The sequence below is a fragment of the Nothobranchius furzeri genome, chromosome 14 (genome assembly GCF_043380555.1).
Source record: "Nothobranchius furzeri strain GRZ-AD chromosome 14, NfurGRZ-RIMD1, whole genome shotgun sequence".
NCBI lineage: Eukaryota > Metazoa > Chordata > Actinopteri > Cyprinodontiformes > Nothobranchiidae > Nothobranchius > Nothobranchius furzeri.
The window spans coordinates 63,220,646-63,242,698 of NC_091754.1; the positions used below are offsets into that span (position 1 = coordinate 63,220,646).

Here is a 22,053-nt window from a genome sequence, read left to right on the forward strand (position 1 = left end):
AATGTTGTCCTCCCCGGGAGTAGATGCCCTGCTTGAGCAGGCCCACGACGAGGAGCTGACAACGGCGCCCTCATCTGACGTGGCTGAAGAGGTTGTATCAGTAATGACGGCAGCTTCGACATGCGTCCCGTGTCCTGATGTGATACGTGAAATCCCTATGGTCTGTCTAAGTAGTGAGCCAGCAGGCATTCCTTCCCCTGTCCGAATTGCACCTGGGAGAGAAATGAGATGGAGGATTAAATCCCAGAAGGGGTGTTACTTTGTTTGTCAAGGCAAGATTATAGATTGCTTTCAGTTTATGAATATTTTGTCTGTAAAGACTGGATGGTTCGGCCCAGAAGTCTGTAACTCTTTTGGAACCGCACCTTTGTTGGATACGAAAAATCATGTTTTGGTTTTCAGCGCCAGCTTCCCACCTCAAATGATGGGATCGCTTCCGCGTGGAGAAGCTCCGGTGATGGATTTATCTTTATTCTTTGTGGGCGAAGATCCCACAGATGGGAGAAAGCAGTTTAAAGGTTATGTAACAACCCGCAAAGGGACCTTGTGCTTACCCGTAGCTGATGATGGCATTATGATGAGAATGAGGGTTGATGTGGAGGCCACAGTTAGGTGTCTGAGTGTTCAGCCGTTCCTGAGTGAGATGGATGCTAGATTTATGAAAGCTTGCATTGCTGCTCTATCTTTTTATGGTCCTTTGCCTCAGTACGTCCTCATGGGGGATGTTGCAAGCCCGAGCAACCAGTCAAGGCTTAGAAACAGTGGTCAGGGACAAGGGTCACACAAGGGTCAAGAGGACAGGAGTTCAGGACTTGCTGGTGAGGACAGAACTAGGCAAAGGGTCAAAAGACAAGCTGTCTTCTCTAGATCCACCCATGGACACACCCCTGGGCCCGCCCCTAACTCCACCTCTGGCGGGAAAAGAAGGACTGGCATGGAGTGAGGAGAAGCCCAGCTGGACCCAGGAGCTCTCAGGAATGCTGAAAGAAGATCTAAAATTTGCTACCAATATGAAGATTTATGACCTGTGCTCTCATTCCAGGAGTGCAGAATGTAACTTTTGTGCCCTCATGTGAATACTGCATGTAGTGAAATGATACTAAATGTCTTATGTAGAGCTAAAAAAGTGTATCTGGTAGATGACCCCTTGACCTAAACTGTCAGGAGAGAATGACTTGTGACTCTTGCATTGTTTAGAGCAGTCTCAGAAATGATATAAAAGGATGCAGCTCAGATCGAGCGGGGGTCTGGTTCTTCGAGAGAGGGCTTCAGGCTTCGTTCTTGGGGAGATTCTGAGAAGACGAGAGCTGGTGTAAACTGACTCTCATTTAATCATTTTGAACTAATTCCTCCGTGGGGGATAGTAGTTGTTTTTTACTTTACCCATTTTTGTATTTTGATTTTGTAATAAACCTTTTTTGAAAAAGAAACATAATCCTGATTCTTTCAGGTTTTCTCTAAAGCTTCACGTTTGGAGCCCTGGCCATAATTGCACAGAGGTAAGCATGTCGAAGATCGGTCTCTGAATTATCAGGACTTACTTTACAGTTTATAACAGAATAATATAAAGAAACCTTAAGATAAGGGAAGTTTTAACTTCTCTCCCCTTGCGAGTAACGAGTTGTCTTAAGGGTGATAAAAGCAAAATATTCGAGGTTATTTTGGCTCTGATTGCAGGTTGAAAAAGTCTCTAATCAGCTGGAAGGTTGGATTAATAAATAAATTGATAAACTTATGTTAGCCTGATCAACTAGCATAAATCATTTTATAGTTACCAACCTCCCACATAAGCTGTTAGGGGCGCAATTAATTCCGGGTAGCCCAAACAATTGCTGAGAGGCTTGGCTTGCCTCCAGACTTCTCTCTAGTATCTTAACCAAAAGGTAACGAGTTTAAAAGAAGTGTAGCACTCTGGGGCTGGCTATTCGTGCAAGTCATTTCACCTTTAAAATAAAAGACAAGATTCTAATTAGATAGTCCAAACCCGGATCTGGTACGATTATACTCGTCGATACACCCCCGAACCCTGATGGATGCACCGTCTCATAAGTTCTAACGGAACTGGGTTTTAAAGGAACCGGTAAATGGGACGGGCACGCGACACTTACATTTTCTTAGGCCCACCCACAAATGAGTTTCTGGCTACGCTAATGGTGACTTTTGACAGACTTCTCTGAGCTCCACAGCCATTACACTTTTCACCTCGCGCACCCCCTAGCGGCAGCTCGCGCACCCCCAGGGGTGCGCACACCACACTTTGGGAATCCCTGTGCTAGACGATGGCCCCCTCCATGAGGCCACCACAGCTCAGCAGAACATCGTTGTAGCTTCTTCTGGGGAGAAAAACACTTACAGAGAAAATAAAGTTAACAGCTGAAATAGCACAAAATAATACAGTTAAAGAGCAGATTGTAGAAGAAAGTAGTAGAGTGTGAAAGTGGTCAGTGTGTCCTCCAGCAGTCTAAGCCTATAGCAGCATAACTACAGAGATAACTCAGGTTAATCTATCCAATTTAGATGGAGGCATGTTGGAGGCAGGGCAAGGGAGAGCCGTCTTTACCGACTGTACACTCCACCTCCCTCTACTCCCCCACTTGTTCAGATCAAGGGTAACATCAGATTTTAACCATAGGCCCTATCAAATAAAAATGTTTTAAGCCTATTCTTAAAAGTAGACAAAGTGTCTGCCTCACGGACTAAAGCTGGGAGCTGGTTCCACAGGAGAGGAGCCTGAAAACTAAAAGATCTGCCTCCCATCCTAATTTTAGATATTCTGGGAACCACCAGTAGACCTGCAGTCTGAGAGCGAAGTGCTCGGTTAGGAACATATGGACAGAGGTGGAAAGAGTACTAAAATTTCCTACTTAAGTACAAGTACCAATACTTTGATAATTTTTTACTCAATTACAAGTAAAAGTACTTGCCTACATTTTTACTCAAGTAAAAGTAAAAAGTATCATTAACAAAATGTACTCAAAGTAAAAGTTACTTAGTTACATTTTTTTCAGCGTAAGGATGGCTACATCTAAGTAGTGCTAAATCACAACGCCAGTTCACAATTCACTCATGTGTGCGCGCACACACATACACACACGCTCAGCTTGAAGGAGGGATTTCTATCCAATCAGTGAGAACAGGACGTGCACATTGATTGGACGAGGTTTTTCTAGGATGGTAAGTTTCAATTGTGATTAAAATTATTCTTTATTTTGAGAAAAAATAATTTTTTAGATGCCATCGGTATGTGAGGTATCTCAATGTTCTCATGACAAAACTCTAACATGAGACTGTGCTCTAAACTGTCACATAACAAGCTAAATGAAAGTCAAACATTTCAGATGGACCGTATGACAGCTGCTAACGTTGGCCCTGCCCTACTTTACCTCTACATTACAGTTCCTTTATCCATGTCCATCGTAGAGCTCCTCTCTGACCTTCATGCTTATTTAGAGCAGCTAAAGTTTAAAGTTAGCAGAGTTCATCCTTGGTGGTGGGTTCACTCACTCATTTAACCCTTCACCACTGAAATCAGTTTGTTCATTCCAATCCTCCTAAATAATCCTCCAATCATCCAGCTGGAATCCTTAAGGGTCCCGTAACGTCCATCCTGTCAGAACAGGCCTTGGGAGCCCAGGTGTTACTAGAACTAACGGTGTCTCCTCACCAGCGTGAGCCTCTAAACTGTGAAGGTTGGACTCCAAACATGAACTTTAAATTAATGCATTCATCTCCTCTTGTAGCACATTAACATGTTTTAAAAGGCTTGTATCATGATAAGTTACACCTCCCAGACTAAAGATAGGATAAAACATTATGTAGACACTATTAAGACGTCATTATTTATGAAATATGAGTTATTTTCCTGAGCCATTACTGCAGCCAAGATTTAAGATGCATGGATTTGATGAAACCACACTTTTTCATGCAGTTCTATATGTGTAACACACACACACACACACACACACACACACACACACACACACACACACACACACACACACACACACACACACACACACACAAACACACACACACACACACACACACAGCAGCATGTTAGAATCTTTTGAATGACTAATTTAACTACATTGAACTGCTTTAGTAATAATTTAATCTCTTATTCTGGAGTAAAATAAAGAAACAAGCTAAATCATCACATATCTGTGGCATCAAGGAGCATCTTCTGAGTTCAAACACAGGGATGGAGCACAATGTTTACACCTGAACAGTATCAGGATGTTTTAACTCACGGAGGCCTGCAGGTCTTCTGTTTTATGAGCAGAGCGCTGATAATCCGCTTGTTATGAGCGCTAAATGTTATTTTGCCGCTGCCGTGCGGAGCGGTAGGGAAACACATTTCAAGCAAGGAACCGAGTCCGGCTACCGAACCGAGCAGAATTCTGACGACGTCACACCGGTGCGCGAAGGTGCGGGTTCAAACCCACAGGAGAGGGAGGAGAGAGGAGGTAAACAGCGAGTTGATCGACTGAACTGATGATGTCTTTGAGCAAAAGTGTACACCCCCACGGTTTAGACGCGGCGCTCATGCAGGTGTCTATTTCCGATCCAACGCTGCTACACGTAATATTTTTAATTTATTAAGCCTATAATTTATTTTTACTCAGTAACGGATATCATTTAAAATGTAGCGAATTACAATTCTTTTTTTAAAACTCACTCAAGTAAAAGTAAAAGTACAGCTTTTAAAAACGACTTAAAAAGTATAAATATACAAAAAAGCTACTCAATTACAGTAACGTGAGTAAATGTAATTCATTACTTTCCACCTCTGCATATGCAACAATCAGATCACTGATGTATGATGGAGCTTGATTATTAAGAGCTTTATATGTGAGAAGGAGGATCTTAAAATCTATTCTGAATTTAACAGGTAGCCAATGTAGGGAAGCTAAGACAGGAGAGATATGATCTCTCTTTGTAATTCTCATCAGAACTCTAGCTGCAGCATTTTGGACAAGCTGAAGACTTTTAACTACATTCTGTGGACTTCCTGAGAGTAATGAATTACAGTAATCCAGTCTTGATGTAATAAATGCATGAACTAGTTTTTCAGCATCACTCCTGGAAAGGATGCTTCTAATCTTAGCAATATTCCGAAGGTGGAAAAGGTTTTTAACCTGTTTAACCTGGGATTTGAATGACATGTCCTGGTCAAAGATAACACCAAGGTTCCTTACTTTGTTCTCGGAGATTAATGTAATGCCCTTCAGGTAAGGTGACTGGCTAAGCAATTTCCTTTTCTGGATTTCTGGTCCAAAGATGAGAACTTCCATCTTGTCTTGATTTAAAAGCAAGAAGTTAAGAGTCATCCAATTTTTTATGTCCTCAAGACAAGCCTGTAATCTACCCAACCGATTAGGTTCATCAGGGTTAATGGATAAATATAACTGAGTATCGTCAGCATAACAGTGGAAGTTTATCCCATGCTGTCTAATGATTTTACCAATTGGGAGCATATATATAGTAAAAAGAATTAGTCCAAGCACTGAACCCTGTGGTACTCCGCAAGTAACCCTGGAGTATGAAGACGATTTGTCATGTACATTTACAAAATGAAATCTGTCAGACAGGTAGGATTTAAACCAGCCTAACGCTGTACCTTTGATCCCTACAACATGTTCAAGTCCTTCTAAAAGAACATTGTGATCAACTGTGTCAAAGGCAGCACTGAGATCTAACAAGACTAGAACAGACACAAGATTCTTATCTGAGGCCATATTATTGTTGCTGCCCCATGGCATCCAAGAGAAATAAGGAGGAGAGCTTCGACGGGTGTAACTTTTTATTTGCGTCAGGCTGTAGATGCACACATCTCATTCCCAGAATCGCACCGAGCACCTGGTGCCGGTCAATGTGCAAACACCGTGAAAACTGAAAATACATAATTTACAAACAAATTAAAGACAATCGCTGACAATCAGGAGCAACAAACAGAAACAAAGAACAAATACCTTGCTCCTCTTGCCATGGGGTGCAATCAAAGTAATGTCACGTAGAGGCTTGGCACAGCAAGACCATAGACTAAATGTACAAGCATTTGTTAGGGCGACACGTTCTTATTTAATCAATTTTAGTCAAAATACCCGCACTTACGTGGAAGTTTGGTCTGCTGCAACACGCCAAGCCAGGTGGAATGCCAACGCCACGTCCACATCCGGGTTAACGCCCACTTATATGCAATTGAATGAGTGACATTGACAATCCAACAGCTCGCAGCCATTTACACTCCCACCAAATCATGATTTATGCAAAAAATACTTCACATGATTTTAAAGTAGACAAATGGCAGTTAACAGTACTGTATTTTACTTCCTAATTAAAAACAAAGAGCAAAAACTTAACTCTCAACTAACACAACCAGTTTTTGTACAGGACGTTCAAGAACGGACACGGTTCTGTCTATCATTCAGACCTCTGTTTCCCATCTGAACCTTAGCTCTTTGGACTATTCCGTCTTTTCCCTCTGCAGTGCCAATCACACGACCCAGTTGCCACTGACATCTTGGAAGTACATCACCTTTAACAAGGACTATGTCATCCACCTTTACATTGCGGCGCAGTTTGTGCCATTTTTGTCTGAGAGAGGTTACTGAGATATTCTCTTTTCCATCTGCTCCAGAATTGTTCTACAAGAAACTGTACTCCACGCCACCTTTGAAGTGCATACACGTCTTCTTTGACAAAAGTTCCAGGTGGTGGTAAAGCGATTTTAGACTTCATAAGGATAAGACGATAAGGAGTGAGTGGTTCAGGTATGTTAGGTTCGTTAATGTTGTAAACAGTTAAGGGACGACTATTAACAATAGCCATAGCCTCATAAAACAAAGTCCTGCAATGTTGTGTCTTCTTTCTGACCAGATGTTGAATAGATGGTAAAAGGTCAGGCTGTACCTAAACTCACCATTGCTGGACGCTACATCTGCTCCTATACTCCTGCTAACTCTTGTAACTCCTGCTTTTGTAGCGAGTCTCAAATTGAACAGAAAATGTTGCACTTCTACATAATAAAAAGAAAGAGCAAAGCTGTTTGTTTTTTCTTTTCTTTCTGCTGATCTGAAAAACAATCCGATCCGGGGCTGAAAACCATGAAAATTTTGATCCGTCACACCACTACCACGCCCTGTAGGAAGCAGCCATTTGTGAAGTGCTTTGCATAGTAAGTCATCAGCATTTTTTAAGTCTTAAATTTATTTTTTGTATTTTTAGCTGCCATGTTTTGCTTCTTTCATTTTCTTTCTTTTCTTTTTTCTTAAATGTCTGTTTGAAAAAACTCACCTTTCCTTTTTTATTCTGTTTTTATTCTATGTTGTTGTTTTTTTTTTTCAGTTGTGATTTATACTCGTTTTAGCAGATGACCTGCTGGGCCGGTAGATTCTCAGCGGGGCCAGTAACTTTTCTGACCTAGGTTTCCCAGCAAACAAAGAGAGGGGGAATTTGGGATATGACATTTCAGACACTTTGACAGGTCTTCACATACTCTACCTCGAAATTCCTGGACAGGTGGACAGGACCACAGTGCGTGGATGTAATTGTCAGGAATGTTGTGTGTGCAGTGTGTACAGGTGTCAGACGACACAAACCCCATCCTGAACATCCGATGACCTGTATAGTGTACTCTGCAGAATTTTGAATTGAATTAATTGTAAATTGGGGTGTCTGATCATTTTAAAAGTTTTTAAACAAGTTTGGGACCAGAAGTTCTGGTCAAAGCTGACTGATAGACCCACCTCCCGTTTTTCAATAGGGATTGCTATTCTATCATCTATTTTGGACAGTGTCTTATAAAGTTTGGACAGTAGTTTGGGGTGTTTGACATTACATAAGTCTAGTACCCTTGGTGGTGTATGTAATTCTACTTTATTACACTTAAACTTTTGTTTAACTATTGATTTAATTTGGTGATATTCTAAAAAGCTATTCTTATCTATTCCAAATTGGGAGACTATTCTATTAAATGGGATGGAGCCCAATCCTTTATTTATGTGTTCCAGGTATAGGATTCCTTTACTTTTCCAGTGTGTCTGACACACAACCATTTCTAGGGTTTACAAAGAATGGTGTGAAAAGGGATAAACATCCAGTATGCGGCAGTCCTGTGGGCGAATATGCCTTGTTGATGCTAGAGGTCAGAGGAGAATGAGCAGTTTCAAGCTGAATGTTGACATTCTAACCCTTCCACTGTCCTAATGGGTGACCCTGCGAGGAAAGTTCACCATTGAGCAGGGTTGATGGTTTATCCCTTAAGGTCCACGTGGCAGGGGTGAGGTGGTGCTCACTCCTCACCCTTGCCACATGGACCTCAAGGGACAGTGGGAGGGTTACATAAGATGCACAAAAATGCCAAAATAATGACCTCACTTGTCTACAGCATTTTTAGTCACATACTTATACTGTTTATCAGTAAAAGTGCACTTTAAATATATTTGTAATGTCCTTTGTGGACTCTCATGTGACTGTTTAAATTTTTCTTATAGCTAAATCTTTGTCCACATAACTCACAGGCAAAAAGTTTCTGTCCTGTGTGGACTCTCATGTGAGTAGGGATGGTACCTTTGACATTTGAATCGATCCGGTACTAATTACCGGTACCTACGAATCGATACCGGTACTTAACGGTACCAATTTTCGATACTTTTGATGTTTATTATTTTAATTCTCTTTTATAATTAAATATATATTTTTCTCAATATATAACCATATTTGATAAATATCACAATAAATAACAAACAACTGTTTGTATTTTAACATTGCCCTTGTAGTTTTATAAGCTGATAATTAAACTGAAGCAAACATCTTTACTGTGAACTAAATTTACTGTGTCTTCATTCCTTTTGCCATCTTTTTTCATTTGATTTTTCCTACTGGGAAGTTAGAATTTCCGAGGAGAAAGCGAACGCACCATTAGCTGATAACAATGGTGGCAATGGAAGCTAACATATCATCTTAAACAGTTTATTTAGCTGCTGGAGCAGATTAAAACGATGCCTCACACTTAGATCGTCACTGGTTTCGACTTCACCCGTCACATTTAGTAAAGTGAAGCCAAACTTTAGAGCGCGTTCATGTTGTTCTAGTCGGAAATTCGGAGTTCCGAGGAGAAAGCGAACGCACCATTAGCGAAACGGAAGCTAATATATCAAGCTAATTATATTTACCTACCGGAGCAGATTAAGATGAGGATGTCTCACTTAGATAGTTGTCGCTGGTTTCATCATCCAGTTACCCATCACATTGAGTGAAGTGGACCCAAGCTTTAGCGTGCGTTCTCTCTACCATGCTGCTCTGTTTACAACTGGTTCACAGCAAGCGACGACAAAACGCTCCTGCGCATGCGCAGCTGTCTTGGCAAGTTCTCGTTAGGATGGACGGGTACCGAAACGAGGCACCGTTTGAAATGACGTGAATCGGTGCTCGGTCGGTAGTATGGAATTCGGTCGGTACCTTAAAAAGTACCGAATTCGGTTCCCATCCCTACATGTGAGTGTTCAAATTTGTCCTTTGATTAAAACTTTTTCCACAGAGTTCACACGCAAACGGTTTCTGTTCTGTGTGAACTCTCATGTGTATGTTTAATGTTGGCTTAAAACTCAATCTTTGTCCACATAGCTCACACACAAAGGGTTTCTATCCCGTGTGGACTCTCATGTGTATGTTTAATGTTGGCTTAAAACTAAATCTTTGTCCACATAGCTCACACACAAAGGGTTTCTGTCCTGTGTGGACTCTCATGTGAGTATTCAAATTTGTCCTTTGATTAAAACTTCTTCCACAGAGCTCACACGCAAATGGTTTCTGTCCTGTATGGACTCTCATATGATTGATTAAAGTCGACTTTTGAGTAAAGCTTTTTCCACAGAGTTCACACGCAAAAGGTTTCTGTCCTGTGTGGACTCTCATGTGACTGTTTAATGTGGATTTATGACTAAATCTTTGTTCACACAGCTCACAGGCAAAGGGTTTCTCTCTTGTGTGGACTCTCATGTGTATGTTTAATGTTGGCTTAAAACTAAAGCTTTGTCCACATAGCTCACACACAAAGTGTTTCTGTCCTGTGTGGACTCTCATGTGAGCATTCAAAATTGTCCTTCGATTAAAGCTTTTTCCACAGAGTTCACACGCAAATGGTTTCTGTCCTGTGTGGACTCTCATGTGAGTGTTCAAATTTGTCCTTCGATTAAAGCTTTTTCCACAGAGTTCACATGCAAACGGTTTCTGTCCTGTGTGGACTCTCATGTGAGTGTTCAAATTTGTCTTTAGAGTAAAGCTTTTTCCACAGAGTTCACACACAAATGGTTTCTGTCCTGTGTGGACTCTCATGTGATCATTTAAATGTGTCTTTAGAGTAAAGCTTCTTCCACAGAGTTCACACGCAAACGGTTTCTGTCCTGTGTGGACTCTCATGTGAGTGTTTAATGTTGATTTTTGACTAAATCTTTGTTCACAGAGCTCACACACAAAGGGTTTCTGTCCTGTGTGGACTCTCATGTGATTGTTTAAAGTTGTCTTTAGAGTAAAGCCTTTTCCACAGAGTTCACAAGCAAACAGTTTCTGTCCTGTGTGGGCTCTCATGTGACTGTTTAAATGTGTCTTTAGAGTAAAGCTTTTTCCACAGAGTTCACACGCAAACGGTTTCTGTCCTGTGTGGACTCTCGTGTGATTGTTTAAATGTGTCTTTCGAGTAAAGCTTTTTCCACAGAGTTCACACACAAACGGTTTCTGTCCTGTGTGGACTCTCATGTGAGTATTCAAAATTGTCCTTCGATTGAAGCATTTTCCACAGAGTTCACACGCAAACGGTTTCTGTCCTGTGTGGACTCTCATGTGAGTGTTTAAATTTTTCTTATAGCCAAATCTTTGTCCACATAACTCACAGGCATAGAGTTTCTGTCCTGTGTGGACTCTCATGTGAGTGTTGAAATTTGTCCTTCGATTAAAGCTTTTTTCACAGAGTTCACACGCAAACGGTTTCTGTCCTGTGTGGACTCTCATGTGATCATTTAAATGTGTCTTTAGAGTAAAGCTTTTTCCACAGAGCTCACACACAAAGGGTTTCTGTCCTGTGTGGACTCTCATGTGAGTGTTTAAAGTTGTCTTTAGAGTAAAGCTTTTTCCACAGAGTTTACACGCAAACAGTTTCTGTCCTGTGTGGACTCTTGTGTGACGGTTTAATGTGGATTTATGGCTAAATCTTTGTTCACAGAGCTCACAGGCAAAGGGTTTCTCTCTTGTGTGGACTCTCATGTGTCTGTTTAAACATTTATTATGAATGTGACAAATGTCACAACTAAATGTTTTTGGGTTATTCTGGACTTTCCTGCAAAAGTCTACATGTTGCTTTACTCTAACATTTTTCTTATTAACCACACATCCTGAAGATCTTATTGCTGAATGGCTCGTCACTCTTTCATGTCTCTGGAGAGACCACTTGTGGAGAAACTCTTTACCACACTCGAGGCAGCAAAAGGATTTGTTGACAGTCTTAATATCTGACTCAGAAGACCTGCTCTCATTGCAGTCAGTGTCTCCATCTCCAGTTTCAGAACTAGAGTCTAATAGCTCAACATTTAGATTCACATCATCTCCACTAACTTCAGTCTCTGAAGAATCAGATATCTGTTCATCGGGGTTCAGAACTGGGTTCCTGCTAGATTCTGCTTCTCTGCCAGTTTCTGCTGTTGTCTGGTCAGCTGAGCTGTTGGTTGGAACATCTCTGTCCTCTATTTGCTGCTGATAAAGAAGATGTAAGACCAGAGGTTTGTCTTCATCATCCTCACTTTTTATAGAACCTGATATGAATGGAAACCTGGCAGAATTAGTCTCCTTCTTCAAAAGGAGCTGCTCTCCTTCCAGACTGGTCCAGAGTTCCTCCTGTTCCTCCTTTATGTGGAACTGTTCTGGGTGCTGCTGGTCCACACCAGCACTCTGATCTTCAGGAGCTTCTTCTTTAACCATCTGGAGAACATCTATGGGAAACAGGAACACATTATGTGAATTAACCACTGTAACTTTATTTTCACACATATATCAACAAACAGTTGAATTACTGGTTTAAGTTGGTGAGATCAGAACTAACTCGGAGAATATGAATTAACTTTTGCATTGAGTGACTTTTTTTTTAGCTGAGGTGAATGTATAAATATTAAAAAAAGTAGAATTACTAGAATTGATCAAATTTTTCTAATTTTCTCATTTTTCTGTTTTGGTGGCCTTGTCTTGACAACCTCAAACTCTGGTAAAAGGCCTGTATTTATATAATGCCTTCTAGGTTCTACAATATTAAGTTGGGCCTTATTGGCCTGGATGACAGCAGCAATGTAGCGTGGCATGGAGTCTATCAGTCTGTGGTGCTGCTCAGGTGTTATGAGAGCCCATGCTGGTCTGTTGGTGACCTTCAGCTCAGTGCGGAGCGGTAGGGAAACCCATTTCAAACATGGAAACGAGTCCGGCTACGGAACCGAGCAGAATTCTGATGACATCACACCGGTGCGCGAAGGTGCGGGTTCCAACCCACAGGAGGAGAGGGAGAGAGGAGGTAAACAGCGAGTGGATCACAGGGACTGAACTGATGTTTTTGAGCAAAACTGCGGTAAAAATGGCTGTTTGTCCTCATTATCAAGTGTACCCCCCCACGGTTTAGACACGGCGCTCATGCAGGTGTCTCTTTCTGTTCCAACGCTGCTGCATGCAGTATTTTTAATTAACTGAGCCAACAATTTATTTTTACTCAGTAACGGATACGGTTTAAAATGTAGCGACTTACAATTCTTTTTTAAAAACTTAAGTAAAAGTACAGCTTTAAAAAATGACTTAAAAAGTATAAATATACAAAGAAAGCTACTCAATTACAGTAACGTGAGTAAATATAATTCGTTACTTTCCACCTCTGGATCCCGGTGTTAGTGCGCAAAACTAATGTGATCTCGGAGAAAGTCAATGCTCGGTATGGGCAAGTTTAAGCCCAAAAATTGGATTCACTGAGGGACTGGAACGATCATTTAAAGACTGAAAGGCAGAGAGAAAATTATCTCTGCCTGACCCCAACAATTCTTTCAATCTGAATCTGGCGCCCTGGTAACCTTAAACTGCGAGAAGTTAAATCCCCCACGAAGGAATGCAGACAGATCCTGTGAAAACCTGACCATGGACTGGTGGACTTATCCTGGTGAGGACATCAACTGAAGGAGCCAATGTACTCTTCACTCTCCCTCGATCTCCCCCCACCTGTGATCCAACAGTGAACGAGTGCCTCTGAAGATGGTTGCTCTCTCTGGGGGAGAACAGGGTCCCAGACCCCCTGCCATCCCATAGGGCTTTGGAACCGACGTCATTGTGCAATGCATTGTGGTTTTGCTGCGCCATCTTTATTGCCCACAAACCAAAACAAACGAGAGAAGTGGTAGAGAAGAAGGTAACTAATCATGCTTAAAATCAGCTCCAAAGAGAAAGGAATATATCGAGACAAATTGCGTCCGGATGCCAAAAAAAGACACTTACAGAAGATCGAGTGTCTTGGAAATGTGGACCCGTATGAGCTACGGCAATGGCGAAGAGACCCAGACGATCTACCCCCTTTGTCCTTCCCAGATATATTTTCGTATGTGGTCTGTGGAATCGGTGCCTACACCGCAAAACAGTTTCAGAATTACAAGTCTTTGGAGGCGCACATTCAGTTTACCAATGGCTGGGTTCACGATTTGGATATTTTTAAGCCTCGTCATTGCGAATTTGTGATCATTCATGCAAAGGTAAGTCACTTTTACAACTTTCACTACAACTTCATTGGTAACAATCAATCAAAATTCTGATAACTTTGCGAATCCAACTCACTCTGAAACAAGTTGCTACTTTGTAGCTGATTTGTGTTCTGTGATAATAAATAGCATACATTTGTGTTGCCCTGGACTTTTTCAAGTTAATGCCATGACATTTACAGTGGGGCAAAAAAGTATTTAGTCAGCCACCGATTGTGCAAGTTCTCCCACTTAAAATGATGACAGAGGTCAGTAATTTTCATCATAAGTACACTTCAACTGTGAGAGACAGAATGTGAAAAAAAATCCATGAATTCAAATGGCAGGATTTTTAAAGAATTTATTTGTAAATCAGGGTGGAAAATAAGTATTTGGTCAATAACAAAAATTCAACTCAATACTTTGTAACATAACCTTTGTTGGCAATAACAGAGGTCAAACGATTACTATGGGTCTTTACCAGGTTTGCACACACAGTAGTTGGTATTTTGGCCCATTCCTCCATGCAGATCTTCTCGAGAGCAATGATGTTTTGGGGCTGTTGCCGAGCAACACGGACTTTCAACTCCCTCCACAGATTTTCTATGGGGTTGAGGTCTGGAGACTGGCTAGGCCACTCCAGGACTTTCAAATGCTTCTTACAGAGCCACTCCTTTGTTGTCCGGGCGGTGTGTTTGGGATCATTGTCGTGTTGGAAGACCCAGCCACATTTCATCTTCAAAGCTCTCACTGATGGTGTCGCAAGCACGTCCTATTTGTCGATTCCTTTAAAACCTGGTTCCGTTAGAACTTATTAAGACGGTGTGCGCGTTCTCAGGGTTCGTGGGGCGTCGGTGAGTTTTATTGTACTAGACCCTGGTTTGGACCCCCTAATTAGAATCAGTTTCCTATTTTAAGGAGAAATGATATGCCATTCTTGTTTCTTTGTGAGAGCACACTTCCTTTTAGATACTCCCGTTATCTAGTGGTTTTAGATACTAGGGCAAAGTTCAGCGGGTGGCCATCTGTCGCTGACAATTCTTTGGGTTATATTTGGATTAATTTGTGCCTCTGTCAGCTTTTGTGGGCATTGGTAACTAGAAAATGATTCTTGTTAGTTGATCAGGCTAACATAAATTTATCAATTTATCTAATTAATCCAACCTACCCAGGCTGGCGGAGACTTTTTCACACTTGCAAACAGAGCCTAATTTAACCTACTAATGTTTTGGCTTATCATCCTTAAGACATCTCGTTACTCACGGGAGAGGAGAAGACAAGCTTCTTTACTTAAGGTTTCTTTTTATTAATCTGTCACAAACCGTAAAGCAAATCCTGATAATTCAGGAACCTGTAATTAATGTGCTGACCTCTCCTTATGATAGGTTGAGGCTCCCACTTGAACCTTTAAAGAGGACCTTTAAGAATCAGGAATGTAGATTATTTTTCAAAAAGTTTATTACAAGATCAAAAAATACAAAAAATGGGTAGATATAAAACTGATCACTTCCCCCAAGGAGAAATTAATCCTAATAATTATCTAAGAATAATGAGTTGGCTTACACCAAGCCTAAATCTTCTTCTCTTCAAGCTAATGCCCTCTAACACATGCTCACTAACTCTCTCCTGCTACTCTTTGCTCCTCTCTGCTGCCCCCTTTTTATACTCTTCTTGGAACAGCCTAGACAAGGTAAAAAGTCTTCTAGTTTCACATATATCATATTACATGACAGTAAGGTCATGGGGTCATTTACCAGTTGCACTTTTTAGTTCAACACAAGACATTTGGTGTCATTTTGGCTACGTGCAGGATCCTTCATGAAGGGTTTTCAGCTTAACACAGGCCATTTGGTGTCATCTTTGCAGCAGATCTTCAGTTTCTTCCAAAGTCCAGCATTCTCCATGAAGGCCTTTTGTCTCCTGATGAGCTCTCCTGATGAGCTCCTTTCACTCTGCCTCCTTCAGTCCCACTTCTCCTGCTGAAGGTTGGGTCAGACGCTTCTTGACCTTCTGCCCAGTTTTGCTCCCGGAAGCAAGTTCTGATCTCTTATCTCTGCAACCCTTCTGTGACCCTCGTTTCTCACCAGTTTTTGACCCGCAGGAACTTGCAACAATGGAAGGAGGTTTTGGCTCAGAATCTCACGATACATGGCTCCATTCATTCTGTCCTTAACACGGATCAGTCGTCCTGTCCCCTTAGCAGAAAAACAGCCCCAAAGCATGATGTTCCCACCCCCATGCTTCACAGTAGGTATGGTGTTCTTGGGATGCAACTCAGTATTCTTCTTCCTCCAAACACGACGAGTTGAGTTTATACCAAAAAGTTCTACTTTGCTTTCATCTGACCACATGACATTCTCCCAATCCTCTGCTGTATCATCCATGTGTTCTCTGGCAAACTTCAGACGGGCCTGGACATACACTGGCTCCAGCAGCGGAACACGTCTGGCACTGCAGGATTTGATTCCCTGCAGTTGTAGTGTGTTACTGATGGTGACCTTTGTTCCTGTGGTCCCAGCTCTCTGCAGGTCATTCACCAGGTCCCCCCATGTGGTTCTGGGATTCTTGCTCACCGTTCTCATGATCATTTTGACCCCACGGGATGAGATCTTGCGTGGAGCCCCAGAGCGAGGGAGATTATCAGTGGTCTTGTATGTCTTCCATTTTCTGATAATTGCTCCCACAGTTGATTTTTTCACACCAAGCTGCTTGCCTATTGTAGATTCACTCTTCCCAGTCTGGTGCAGGTCTACAATTATTTTCCTGGTGTCCTGCGAAAGCTCTTTGGTCTTGGCCATAGTGGAGTTTGGAGTCTGACTGTTTGAGGCTGTGGACAGGTGTCTTTTATACAGATAATGAGTTCAAACAGGTGCCATTAAAACAGGTAATGAGTGGAGGACAGAAAAGCTTCTTAAAGAAGACGTTACAGGTCTGTGAGAGCCAGAGATTTTCCTTGTTTGAAGTGACCAAATACTTATTTTCCACCCTGATTTACAAATAAATTCTTTAAAAATCCTACCATGTGAATTCATGGATTATTTTTCACATTCTGTCTCTCACAGTTGAAGTGTACCTATGATGAAAATTACTGACCTCTGTCATCATTTTAAGTGGGAGAACTTGCACAATCGGTGGCTGACTAAATACTTTTTTGCCCCACTGTATGTGTTTTTTCTGTTGCAGGTATTGCACTCCCAAAGGCTCAATGAACCGGCGCTGCTTCCATGGGTCATTGTGAGTGTCACCGGCAAGGTTGAATCTGCCCACTGCACCTGTATGGCCGGAGTAGCTTAGAGCTTGTTTAAAGTGGCCATTTATTTTAAATACATATTTTTTAAGGTTGACTTGTACAGCGCTCAAGTCAAGTGTGAACTGGAGTTTTAGATTTTCATTTTGATAATGAAGAAAATAAGTATATGAGAAGACCAGTGTTTTTTTTTAAATTTGTTTACATATTATTTATGTTTTGAATGTTTGGATTTGTATAATTTAAACCTGCACTACTGTAACATGTTCCAGAAAAATAAGCTATTTGTTCCTTTACTTGTGAAAAGTTGCACTTTTGCTAAGGCTTTGTGTTATTTTAGGTTTAATAAACACTGTTAAACCTTTTCAAAACTATTTCAGTTTGTGTAGAACAGGACTATCAATGCTTTCTGAACATATGCAACAACCTTTAAAAAATACCGCGATAATACCGAAAACCGTGATAATTTTGGTCACAATAACCGTGAGGTTACATTTTCACACTGTGGCAACCCTAGTCATCCACCTAGCAGGGTCTGACCCAAACCACAATTCCTGTTCTTTCACTGTGCAATTAAAAGCTTTTGCATATTTGCACCAAGCTGTCGTAGCATTACAATTATTTGTGGGGTTTTTTTTGTTTATTTGTTTATGTGTTTATTTGTTTAGCAGACACTTTTATCCAAAGCGACTTACAATTTATAACCTATAGGGCATGTTGTGATCTGTGGGGGAAACCAGAGTACCCGGAGGAAACCCACGCATGCATGGGGAGAACACGCAACTCCACGCAGAAAGGCCGCAGCCGAGTTTCGAACCTGCAACCTTCGTGCTGCGAGGCAACAGTGCTAACCACTGCGCCACCATGCAGGGATGCACCGATACAGTACTGGTATCGGTGCCGATACAGATACTGATACCAGTATCGGTATCGTATCGGTTTGGAAAAAAGTGGTATCGTTGCATCCCTAACTGTATATTAATGTTTATCAAGGATGAAGGGATAAGTTCTATTTCGTCTAGTATTAGCCCTTAAGCTAGCTGCTATTGGAAGGATGATCTCAGCATCAGCCAATCATGAAGAGCTTAAATGTACGCCCACCAATGGTGGGCACCCCTGTGGATATATAAGTGGAGCGACTGCACTGTTCGCCTCCGTTATCTCTTCAAGCCAAGCTTAAGAGATTGATTTAAAGAGCAATTATCCAAGAAGCATTCTACTCACCTACAATGTCCAGCGACGCCAGGACCTGCCCGGCCTGCCAGACGGGCTCCATCTCCAGCAGCGACCTGCACGCCAAGTGTGAGGTCTGTCTCGGGGCTCATCACACTGGCCTGGCCTTGACCCCCCAGGCCACGTGCCCGTTTTATGCCGCTCTGCCCGTGGCTGAAAAGATCCGCCGGGTCGAGTACTTCACCCCCGCCGCCAACGAGGACATTCCGGTGGCTGACACATACTCGCTGGACAAGGCCTTAGAGTTCTTCAACGTCGGCCAGGAGCCGGCTGGCTTCAACCGACTGGACGATGTCATCGACAGTGAGGAGTACGACGAGGTTGGCTGCCATAGCCCTTCTTCCCTCCTGGTCAACACGGAGGTCGACGAGCCTCGCTCAGCGGGTCCTTCTGCTCCAGTGACTTCTCGCTCCTTCCTGCCAGCAGTTAGAGCACTGCTCCAGGAGCTGCCCGCCATCATCTCCGCGGCTGCGTTCCGCAAGGGGCTAGCCGTGCCAGAATCAGCTCCGCCTGAAGCAGATGATTTGGCGGGAATTTTCGGGGCAACACAGATGCGCTGTTCAGACCCCATGTGGCCGCGCTTCCCCACTGCCATGAGCTGCTGGTCCGCTGCCTTCTCCGAACCTGCTAAGCTCAGGGTGCCAATTTCCACAAATGCGCCCATTACCAAGGTCAAGGGCTTCTCCGACCAAGGCTGGCCTTCCGTTCCTCCACTGGAGCCGGACTTGGCCTCGCTGTTTGGCACCAAGAACCACCTTGCTGGCCCGCGAGCAGTTCCCGCTTCTAAGCATGATCAGCTGCTGACGTGGCTCACCGACCGCGCACACCAATGCGCCTTCCAGACCGGCGCTGCAGGAAATAACATCGCCCTTCTTGCCTTTGGCGTTTCCAAAATGTTGGAAGAGCTTGACGCTCCTGACGAGTCAAAAACCATCATTACTAAAACTGCTGATGCCATTCTCAATCTGTGCGCTGCTGTACTGACCGGTTCTGCTCGCATTGCTGCCTGGCAGACCCTTATCCAGCGGGCCTTGTGGCTCAAGGCCCTGTCCTCCATTCCTGAACACCTGCACAGGGAGTTGCTGGAAGGCCCCATCACCTCTGACGTTCTGTTTGGTCCCCATCTTAGGAGCGTCATTGAGAGGGCTCAGAAGACACAGCCACGGTGCAAGACCTGGTCCACCCTTGGTCAGCCTCGCACTCCGGTCGTTCCTCCAGAGGATGGGACGAACGGCGTGGAAACTTCAGGCGCCCAGCTGCACCGCCCGCCCCACGGAGCCGGCCTCCCGCTTTGGCCCCACCTCAGCGGGACCAGAGAGTTGGTGGCCAACGGTTTCGAAAGAGCCAGCAGACACCATCTTGGCAGTCACAGTCGCAAGAACCTCGCCAAAAGCAACCACGAAAATTACTCGTTGGGGGGAATGTGTGTGCTTATGACTGTAATAACTCTGTGAATGATGTTGGTTTTGAAAAAAAAATTGAGAGAACAATCCTACAGTCCTCTGCAGAATCCTCTGCCGAATCCTCACACATGTTCCCCACACCAAGCACTGCGACACATCTGCATGTTCCCGCAGTCAGTCATATTACACGGCCAGCTGTACGGGTGCGCTCCATTTGCGCACCGGCCCCAGCTTCCAGCCAGGCCCAACACGTTCCGCTTCCCCCACAACGTTGGGTGGGACGGGATGTCATGGCGCTGTTGCGACCACACGCGGCGGCATCCGCTGGCACTTTGTCATCTCTGTGCACGGGCCCGGCTCCCACTCGTCCTTTAACTTTGGACTCCACGCTCCGTGGTGCGGATCAGCCTCTTCCAGCTGTTTCACACTTGCCCTTTCGAGCGCAGCCCTCCATGGGTCGCTCCCAGTTCTCTGGTGCGAGCGACGGCGATAAGGGCGCGAACCCAGTCCTCAGACGTCATTCCCGTGACCTCGAACACGTGTCCGCTGTCAGAACGCGCGCAAGAATGGCGCCGCCTTTGTCTGATGAGCAAATAGATATCGGAGACCATTCATTGCGGTCACACACTCCATTTTCAGTCCGCTCCTCCTCCCTTCAACGGGATCTTGGAAACGACGTTCACGTCACAGGAACAATCTCAGGCCCTGGAGCTGGAGCTGCGGGAACTTCTGTCCAAGGACGCCATTTCCCAAGTCCCTCGCGGACAAGAGCTCTCAGGCTTCTACTCCCGCTACTTCGTAGTATCGAAGAAGTCAGGAGGAATGAGACCAATTCTCGACCTTTCCCTGTTCAACTGCTCCATAGCAGTGATGCATTTCCGCATGTTAACAATGAGGCAAGTCCTAGAATACGTGCGCTCCGGGGACTGGTTCACGTCAATAGACCTGAAAGACGCATACTTCCACATCCCAGTAATTCTCAAACACCAGAAGTTCCTGCGCTTTTCATTCAAGGGAGATCAATACCAGTTAAATCGTCTCCCTTTCGGCTACTCGCTAGCCCCACGCACCTTCTCCAAATGTCTGGAAACCGCTCTGCAGCCATTGCGCAAGGCGGGAATGAGGGTTTTATTTTACCTGGACGATCTGCTCCTATGCGCCCGGTCCAAGGACGAGGCGTCAGCGCTAGGGATGGGTACCTTTGACATTTGAATCGATACGCTACTAATTCCTGGTACCTACGAATCTATACCGGTACTTAACGGTACCAATTTTCGATACTTTTGAGTGTTTAATATTTTTAATTCTCTTTTATAATTAAATATATATTTTTCTCAATATATAACCATATTTGATAAATATCACGATAAATAACATTCAAATGTTTGTATTTTAACATCGTCCTTGTAGTTTTATAAGTTGATAATTAAACTGAAGCAAACATCTTTACTGTGAACTAAATTTACTGTGTATCTTCATTCCTTTTGCCGTCTTTTTTCATTTGATTTTTCCTACTGGGAAGTTAGAATTTCCGAGGAGAAAGCGAATGCACTATTAGATGATAACAATGGTGGCATAGGAAGCTAACATATCAAGCTAACGTTATCTTGAACAGTTTATTTAACTGCTGGAGCAGATTAAAACGATGATGCCTCACACTTAAATCATTGTCACTGGTTTCATCTTCACCCAATCACCCGTCGCATTTAGTAAAGTGAAGCCAAACTTTAGAGTGCGTTCATGTTCTTCTAGTCGGAATTTCGGAGCTCCGAGGAGAAAGCAAAAGCACCTTTAGTGAAACGGAAGCTAACAAACGTTATCTTAAACATTTTATTTACCTACCGGAGCAGATTAAGATGAGGATGTCTCACTTAGATCGTTGTCGCTGGTTTCATCATCACGCAGTTACCCATCACATGTAGTGAAGTGGACCCAAGCTTTAGCTTTCGTTCTTTCTACCATGCTACTCTGTTTACAACTCGCTCGCAGCGACCGATGACATAACGCTCTTGCGCATGCGCAGCTGTCTAGGTAAGTTCTCGTTGTGAAGGACGGGTACCGAAACGAGGCACCGTTTCAAATGAAGTGAATTGGTGCTCGGTCGGTACTGTGGAATTCAGTCGGTACCTTAAAAAGTACCAAATTCAGTACACATCCCTAGTTAGAGCAAACCAGGAAGTTAATGGAGCATCTGTCAACCCTGGGGTTTTCCATAAACTGGGAAAAGAGCTCCATCCTTCCAACCCAGTCGATTGTGTTTCTCGGGGTGGAGCTGAACGCCTCCCTGATGAGAGCACGTTTGTCTCCGGCGAGAGCGGCAGATCTCACCACGATGATCTCCCGCGTGCAACCCCGCAAGATCGTGAGAGCCCTGTTAGTCATGAAACTTCTGGGCATGATGTAGTGCCGTTAGGTTTAC

General features: G+C 43.4%; 1 protein-coding gene across 1 annotated transcript in view; it reads right to left on the bottom strand.

The window, feature by feature from the left end:
• Positions 1–5,785: 5,785 nt before the first annotated feature.
• The window catches only part of LOC129165068 (zinc finger protein 595), a 37,256-nt gene continuing 20,988 nt past the window's right edge, over positions 5,786–22,053 (bottom strand). The window contains exon 3 of the mRNA XM_054747307.2: positions 5,786–11,984. Coding sequence (XP_054603282.2) covers positions 9,646–11,984 — 2,339 coding nt within the window. The 3' untranslated portion in view covers positions 5,786–9,645. The remainder of the gene's footprint in view (positions 11,985–22,053) is intronic.